The sequence below is a fragment of the Pelecanus crispus genome, chromosome 4 (assembly GCF_030463565.1).
Source record: "Pelecanus crispus isolate bPelCri1 chromosome 4, bPelCri1.pri, whole genome shotgun sequence".
Taxonomy (NCBI): domain Eukaryota; kingdom Metazoa; phylum Chordata; class Aves; order Pelecaniformes; family Pelecanidae; genus Pelecanus; species Pelecanus crispus.
The window spans coordinates 77,772,377-77,781,244 of NC_134646.1; the positions used below are offsets into that span (position 1 = coordinate 77,772,377).

At 36.8% G+C, this 8,868-nt stretch overlaps 1 protein-coding gene across 1 annotated transcript in view; it reads left to right on the top strand.

The window, feature by feature from the left end:
• The window catches only part of POLN (DNA polymerase nu), a 102,478-nt gene extending 93,817 nt beyond the window's left edge, over positions 1-8,661 (top strand). The window contains exons 23-24 of the mRNA XM_075709796.1: positions 5,653-5,714; positions 8,593-8,661. Of these exons, the coding sequence (XP_075565911.1) occupies positions 5,653-5,714; positions 8,593-8,661 (131 nt within the window). The remainder of the gene's footprint in view (positions 1-5,652; positions 5,715-8,592) is intronic.
• Positions 8,662-8,868: the final 207 nt, after the last annotated feature.

Here is an 8,868-nt window from a genome sequence, read left to right on the forward strand (position 1 = left end):
AGGCAATCATAATGCTGGTGCTTTCTCTATTCCTGCTTAGGACTTCATAAGCCACAATAAGAATTTTCAGTACTTTTCAGTAAACAGAAATCCAATTTATACTGCACCTAATAATCTATGCCCAACAGATGATTTTGAATCTTTTGAATTTGATAAACAAGGGGCAAGAAATAAGGTGTTCTTTTTTTTTCCCTAATATCTACTTTTGCACAAGATAGTGCATGTACCTTAAGTTAGGCGTTATCTGTATTTTGGAAGAATACCTTCTTCAAACAGAATCTATCACCCCCAGATTTATAATATGCATACGGTTCACTCTGAATGGACAAGGCAAAACATCATTTATTTATAACAAAGCTTTGAGTGTCCAAGCTTTGGCATACTTTGAAATACAATAAAGCATGTACTACTCTGAATTGTGTAATTTTCAACAAAGATATGGCATATTATTTGCCTCAATTCTCTGTTTAGGGCAAAAACAAGACAGCAAAAAAGCTTTTAAAAAATCCTCATTTTCTATCAGAGGGTGCCTGGAATGATCAAATCAAAACATTTGGCAGAAATTGGTTTGGTTTTGGCAGAAGACTGTCAGCTTTACTGTCAATAATCTGCCTGGTTTTTAGCCAGCTTGCCTGTCTGGCTTCCTCACATCCTGAGCTCTCCAGCAGCCCAGGAAGCAGAAAGGCAGATGACATTTTGGGAATGCCAGAAGCTGGGGTCTTGGATCTGAGAGGGCTCAGCATCTCTGCGTTCTGAAGTCTGTGTAATCAGGTAGACAGACTGTCCCCAAATCAAACTGTGAGTCTGTCTAGGGACTCTGGAAGAGTATTCAGGAGTTGCAGAACCCAATTTTTCATTTTGTGGAGAGTATTTCTGAGACTACCTCTCCATGCTCTGTTTGAAATGCCTTTTTTCACTTGGATTATTCTGAATACATTACTGCTAAAAGGGCGAATACACTTCGGGGTGAAAAACAGAATAATTTTTTTTTTACAGTACAGGGATACCCATAGTTACAACTGTAAGATCTGGCTTCTGATGCGTATTCCATATATACCTGGTGGATTTGAAAGGTGAACTTTGCCACTGGTGATTACTGTGGATTGTTCCTTGTCACTATGCTTGCTTAATTGTATCCATTAGTGAGAAGGATAATTAAATGAAAGACACTTGCTACTTGAAATACCATATTTTTGTAGAAATATGTGTATTCCAGTACTTCGTGTTGGACCGCTCAATTTCACAGTGCATTAGGGCAATTTTTAAAAGGTGGGTTTTTTAGAACTCATTTATAATCATACATTATTGATAGAATTAAAGAAGTTAATTTCTGCATCTGTTCTTATGTTTGGTACATGTAAACCATACAGTTTTAAACAATTTTTCTGATATTTTACCAGGTATAAAATATTTCAGCTGAAATACTTTAAATGTAAGAACACCAAAAGGACCAGTCTAAGAAAAAAAAAAAATCAGAATAAACTAAGCCTATTTATTTTAATATTAGGATCAATTAAGATTATTACTACCTAAAGAACAATATCTTAGATTTTTTAAAAATCTGTCAATACAAATTCTTGGCTCATGTACAAATTCCATGAAATTTCATTTTATTCTGCTACGATTTCCCACTTAATGGGTACTGAGGCAGCTGCATAAAAAAGTGCACATGTTCAAAAGGGGACTCAAGTAACAGAAGAACAAAAGAACGAACTGGTCATCACAGTAGTGACATTTTTCTGTTCTCTGAGCTGCCTTTTTCTAACTTGAAAAACACTGCTGCATAAACTAAAGATGCCTCCAGATAGCTTTCAATTTGCAAAAATCCCTATTCCATAGATCATATGTCCGGCCAGTTTTGACATGCTTCTGGAGTCATATTTTCATAGGAGAATGAGCTTGAAAAATGTCTTCAGTTCGATAGGGACGAATAAGCTTTTGTTCCACAGCAGGCATGCGTGTCTTTTCTTTGCTCCTATTCACACTTTCAGTAAGCATATTTATTCTTGACAGTTTCAAGAAAACCTAATATATGTTAGAATATATGTTAAAATTTCAGTTTCTCTATGATCTCTTCACTTTGTTATCACCATTTTTTTATACATAACATTTTAACATGACACACTTAGCACTCACAAAACATTCCAGGATGAGCATAATCAACAAATCCCCTAATTGCTGACTGTGGGTTTTGAGAGAGAAGTTGCAAAGGTTGGGAGAACAGCATTTTACAGATGCCGTTGCAATATATGGCTGGCTGCAAAGGAACATTTTAAAATTAATAATTTATGTGCCCTAAATATACTAGATTCTTGACTGAACAGAAATAATCATTACCCCAAAAGCCTCCAATCTAAATCTTAGAAAAGAAACAAAAAATTAGGGGTTGTAGAGACAGATCTATTTAAAGATTGTGGTCACTTTTGTTAGTGACAGCACTGTATATGAGATAAAGAAAATACAGTTTTGTATGCCTGGCTTGTTTATTTTGAGCCTTGAGAAAGAGGAGAGTTTTTGAGGAAATTTGAGAGAGTAGTGGGAGAATCAGATATTCTATACATAGGACTAAAGGAGACCTCTCCTGCAATTACATACCACCATGCCATATGGTCTCTTTTATCATCTCCATATGAAAACTTATTCCCACTGGGAGACTGTTCCAGAATTTCATCTCTCCAAAATCTAGAACTTTAAATTTCCAGCCTAAATGTATTCAGCCAGTTCACCTTTTTATTTTTGTGCAGAGATTGTCATTTTGTTTAAATGCTTCCTTCATCACTGTTTACTGTCTTAGCAGACTACTGAATAGGAATGGTAATCCAGCTGCTTTTTCTTGATATTTCTGTTACCATTATGTATTTATTATTTCATTCAAAATTTGTTGTAAAGTAGATGTAGGCAAATCTTTTGGGTACTTCCAAAGGTATCATTTCAAAAGGCTGAAACTATGAGGGTGGTGAGGCACTGGAACAGGTTGCCCAGAGAAGTTGTGGATGCCCCATCCCTGGAAGTGTTCAAGACCAGGTTGGACGGGGCTTTGAGCAACCTGGTTTAGTGGAAGGTGTCCCTGCCCATGGCAGGGGCGTTGGAACCAGATGATCTGTAAGGTCCCTTCCAACCCAAACCATTCTATGATTCTATGATTCTATTCTATGAAATGCAGGCAAAACAACTTCAGGTTGGTTGAAATGAATGGTTTTACTATGCCACCCACTAAACTCTGGGAGGAGATGGAGAAGTCAGTGTGACATGAGAAAGAGAACAGGGAGCTGAACTGACACAGAAAAAACCCATGAAGAAAATGGAGCAAACCCATGGAGAGGTTTTTAATGGGTTGTCAAAGTGAGTGAGGAACCATTAGGTTTGTTCACTGATGTGGCCACTTTAATCTGTGCTTTCTAAAATTAAGAGCAGTTAAGGATGCAGCAAAATTCTGATTGTGCCAGATGCCTTAAAGGAAAAACTGCGTGAACAGACAGAGAAAGGTGTTGCAATCATTGCTGCCATCATGAATCCCCTTTTGGGAATAACACTTATATGGGACAGAACTAGTCAAATTCAGGGGCCTAGAGAACTAGGGGAAAATTGGTCTAACTCAGTGCATACGCAGAGATCACCCTTTATCATACCACAATCACATCTTTCAACCCATGAATCGGTGCCCCTGACTCATGCTTCCTCTCTTGTTGTCCATTGGAGGTCCTTTTGTCAAAAAGACCTATTCCTTCCATTGCCCTGGTGCTCTGTTGCTGTTTATTTGTCTAACAGCTCAAAAAATGTTAAATTGCACAGAGCTGAGTGTGACCTTAGATTGTTCGTAAGTGCTTTGGTGGAACATACAGAGCTGAATGATTCTGCATGAGCAGTGCAGAATCCAGATGTTATGCTCTCACAAAAGCTGTGTGCAGTCGTAGCCTGGTAGGGAGCTTACAGATGGAAAAAATGTTTACCCAGGGACTGGCTGGCAGTCCACTCAGCCTTCTGAAGGCATGCCACCTGGTCAGAGTGCCCCGACGTCTGCTGCATTGCTGACCTCCCCAAGCTAGCAGCTTGTTCAAATTCAGAGTGGGCTTTGCAAGATGAAGGCAGTCCAACACTGCTCTATTAATAGTCATATTGACTTGGACTAGATTTTAAATGGATAATTATTTAAGCCAGCACTTTCCCTTTCACAATCTGTGGTTGTCATATTTGTTTCTGCTCTCCAAAAATGATTCTATGTCCTACACTGGACCATAAACTACCTCAAATCTAACATGAAGCAAATGTATAGGTGTAGCTGTACATAGATGTGTCAACAAATGTCTCCGTTTCCTCAGCCTTGGCACTTCAGCCACTGATCTTTTGAGTTACTGCATAATTTGGACTTCATGGAAAACCTTATGACAGCTCATTAGCACGCAAGTCTGAGCGAGCCAGCACACTCTGAGCACTCCACTTCTGTTCAGGCAGAAGCTAGTTAGCCTCATCATTATTGTCAAGCCAGTCTCAGCATCACAGATATGACACAAAACATTACATACTACTTTTCATTGCTGGCATCATTAGAAAAGGTTTCAGCAGCAGCCAGAGCAACAACCATATGCAGCTTCCTAGAGTTCTTGTCTCTCCTTTGCATCTAATGTCAGCTGCAAAAGAACTGTGATATGAATCAAGGGATAACTTCAGAGAAAGCTTCTAAGTAATCATGTGGGTTCTGGTCTAGCAGTTATCACCACATATTGCATACCCTGATATTTCTCAGTTCTGTAAGGTGCATGATGACATATATTATTCAGTCAGCCATCCTGTCAGAGCAATGGAGGTTGCTCAACAACTTTTGTTCTGGGGCTGCCTGGTATTCCTATTTCACTTTCACTAGCCAGAAGTTACTACTTCTTTTAAAAGTCATTTATCCATTGAATCTCTCTTTGATTTTTATTAGAACCATATTGTGTTGCAGCAGCAATCTTTGTCAAGCAAAACACTAACTGGCATGACCAAGGTTGACAAATCTGGTCCCAAATGATTGATTTGGAATAATTACAGATGCATTTTCACAGTAATAGTGAGCATAGTGTTATGACATGATGAGTTGTTAAGTTACATAAACCATACTGAAATTTAATTGTTTAGATTCTTGATAGCTCCACTATCCCACAGGGAAGATTTTTTTTTTTTTTTTCATTTGGCCCTGATCTTTTTACTTTGAAGAACAAGATATTTTAGACAGTTCAGACTTCTAGTATTTTTTTCCCTAGCTTTTGATTTTAGATTGTTTTATGGCTGCACAAGAAAATTAAAATATATAAAATGTCACCAAACATATAGTTGGGTACTGAACTTGAAAGCTGAGAAATACAGCACTCAGACATGCTGTACCTCTACATAAAATATATTAGTGCTTTACTTCTGTATTTATGGAATATATAAGTTAAATAATTATCCAAATTTCACCCTAAAATTCAATTTAAAATAAGGAATTGAACCTTCCACAAGAGTTAAAATTTAACATTAAAAAAAAATCTGAAAAAATTATAAGTGGTTAATTTTTTTTATGTAGAAATGCAGGTATTGTATAACAGAATATAAAGCATGTGATTTTTTTATTTTTTCTATATAACAATTCTAACATGGAAAATAAAGCTGTAGGTTTTCAAATTTACCTTACAGTACTGGTGAAAAGAACAATGGAGTCCCTGCAGCAAACCACAGCCTTGGAAGTGCCACTAAAGGTAGGGACAATTCTGAATTTCCATTACCCTCTTAGGCATACTTAGCTTTGTACATTATCGTCATCATATTAAGAATCTAGAGACAACTATTTTGCCTTTCACTTCAATAGTTTCATTTTCATATTTACAGGTAATTGCTTTTTTAAATTACTATAAAAATTTTAAAGAAAAATAACTGAAAGAAACTCAACCTCCATTTTGGAAAGTGTGATTGTCATCTACTCTTTGTCTTAGCAATGCAGTATGGTAATTTCAAAATCTATTTAGATCATTGCCATGAAATTTCTGTTGGGTGTGGTAGAGTGAGAAATATGTGCCTTTAATAGGCTTTCTAAATGTGCCAGGCATTCGTTACTGCTGAAAAATTATTGCAAAAGATCCTTCTTCATAATTTTCACTCAGAAAATTGGTCGTCTTAACACTTCCATGTGGATGCCTAACATATAAAGCAGACAAAATCATTGGTCATTGTTTAAATTATAGGACATCATTTACCAGAACAACATCTGTAAAAACTGAGTAGATAGCTACACAACTATTGTCTCTATCTATGTATTGGACCTAATTGTAATTATTTTATAAGCACCCTTCAACCTAGCCTACTGCTCAGCTTTTGTTTCTTAATAAAGGGACAATAGTTCCTGGGAATCCCTAAACTGATTAAGCGAGCAACAGCCTGAGGGTTTCCAGTTTCCTGAGAAATGGAGTACTTGGTGTTGCCAGATCACTCATTCAGCAGTATTACTGAATAAGATTTGGGGACAGAAAAAAGTTTTTTCTATTTATTTCAGAAATGGTTACAATATACAGACTTGCACCAATGGAAAGGGTTGAAAAAGAAAACTACTAGATCAGTTCTAGCTTGTATTTCTTCCTTCAGACCTTCTACATCTATTTCAGCATCTCAGCCGCTTTTGTGAGGCTTTCCCTGGAGGTCTTGCAGTTACATATTTCTGGGTCCTTATGGAGCCCATCTTTCCCACAAAATCTGAGAGGAAAGAATGAGGGGTATCTGAGATCTAAGTTACTCTTTCTCCTTCCCATGCTGGAACTGCCTCCCCTCACTGTTCACTTAACCCTTGTAAGAACTTGCACTCCTGTTGACCAGATTTGGTCAGGTGAGACCTTTTGACCATACTGGGATTATACATTTCTTGCACTGACACTCCCAAGCTTTATAAACTGCATTTCTATAGGTTGCTTACATTCTACACCTGTGCTCGCCTGGCTGCTTTTGTTACAAATTCCTTGAAAAAAGAAGCAAGACTGTTTTTCAAGGAATACCACTTCTAAATATTTTTAATGACAGTATTAGACACCTGGCACTCATGCTGCTGTAAGGTTCATGAACCTAATCAAATATGGTATTACTGACAGTATATAAAGTGAATAGCAACAGTATCATCCTCCCTTGATAGTTTTAGGAGACTCTTTTTGATGACTTTGTCAGAGGCAACGTCGTTCATACTTTGCCTGAGAAAGTCATTGCCCTGAAATAAAATATGAACAATTTAATAGGTTTCTAAGACAGACAAATGTTTATGTGGTTAATGAGAGTGTTCATAATTACATGGGCAGAATCTCATTTTAGTGTTGTATATTTCACCACTAACTGCCAGAAGATTGTAATGTCCTATGGACAAAATGGGACATACTGTCTTAGAACACAGTTTCTTTCACCTCTGCCTAAGGTGTCTACTGTCACACACTGACAAATTCATCTTGATGCATTAGCAAATGGATTCAGTATGTTGTTCCTATAAGAACAGCAATTCTCTGTTAAGCAACAACTGCAATTTAATAGGTGAAAAGCAAGACATTCTTGGACAATAGGTAGTTGTCTGGGGTTTTCAAAGATTAGAACTTTTTAGTAGGCAGTACAAGTATTCGGAGATACATGTGTTATTATCCTTGTTTTGGTCTCCTTTTCCTGAGCAAATTACTGTAGGAGTCATGACATACTTTTAATCCTACTGCACATTAGACTACATGCATCATGGCGATACTTCATCTTCCTCTGAAGCATCACAAATGGACTGATGGCAGAGGCCAGATAGAAAACATGGAGTGACCAACAGCTTGATCTCAGAGAAGAAATTGAAAGTGATCTTTTAAAAGAAGATCTGTATTTTTGTTCATGTTGTTTATGCTTCTGTACAGTAAGAATATATATTTTAGCATTAGAGATATTGAAGGTGAAAAGATTTTTGTGAAATGCTCCTGCTCTTCTTCAGCACACTTGCTTCAGCTAAATATGTATTGTGCGCTCTGTTAATATGAATATTATTTTTTAATATGGAGGAAAAACATCTCTGAAGTAGAGCATACGTATACTCTTAATGGGGAGAGATTTCTTTTCCTTCTTTGAGGAAAAGGATGCTTTATCTTTGAAGTAGCTTCTTTTCCAAAATATAGTCCTTGCTAATGAGGCAGCTTTCATGATAGAAAAATCTACTGTGTAACAGAGCACCAGTAACTGCAAAACAAAGCAACAACAAAAATACCCCAGAACTGAAAAAGCGGATGGTAAAAAAACCCTAGTATCTTTATGCATTACTGACAAAGTTGCTTATTATAAACACTCTGATTTTGTAGCTCTTTTGAAAAGCGTAATAAGATGAATTTTGTTTTAGCATATTCCTTGCAATTCAGTAACATGTATTTGCAATTTCAAAACTGAATATTAGTCTTAATTGTTAAGGTATTTTAATCAAAATTGTAGTGATAATTAAGTATGAATAGATATGAAGAATATTTCATATTGGATAGGCATGTAATCTAGAGCAGTATCAACATCCAAAGGGAAAAGCAAAAATAGGAATCTTGCTATGTGATGTGTTTGTTTGTTTAAATTTTCTTTTTTTTTTTTTTCTGACAGGTTCCCTTGAAAGTGATTCTTACCACTGGGAAATCATGGGGGTGTATGACAGAATTGCAGGAGATGTAAAGCAGTCATCGGGGATGTTATTCAGTACCCGTACACCTCATTGGCCTATGCTGATTCCTCACTGAATCACTAGGCAACAGCGCTGCTGGATCTTTCATAAGCACCTAATACTCTGCATGTGAATTTTTTTACTTCATTTTGTCTGTAGCCCTAGGCAACAGCAGTGAGATAAAACTGGTTTTTACCAGTTCATTGTGTTTCCTTTAG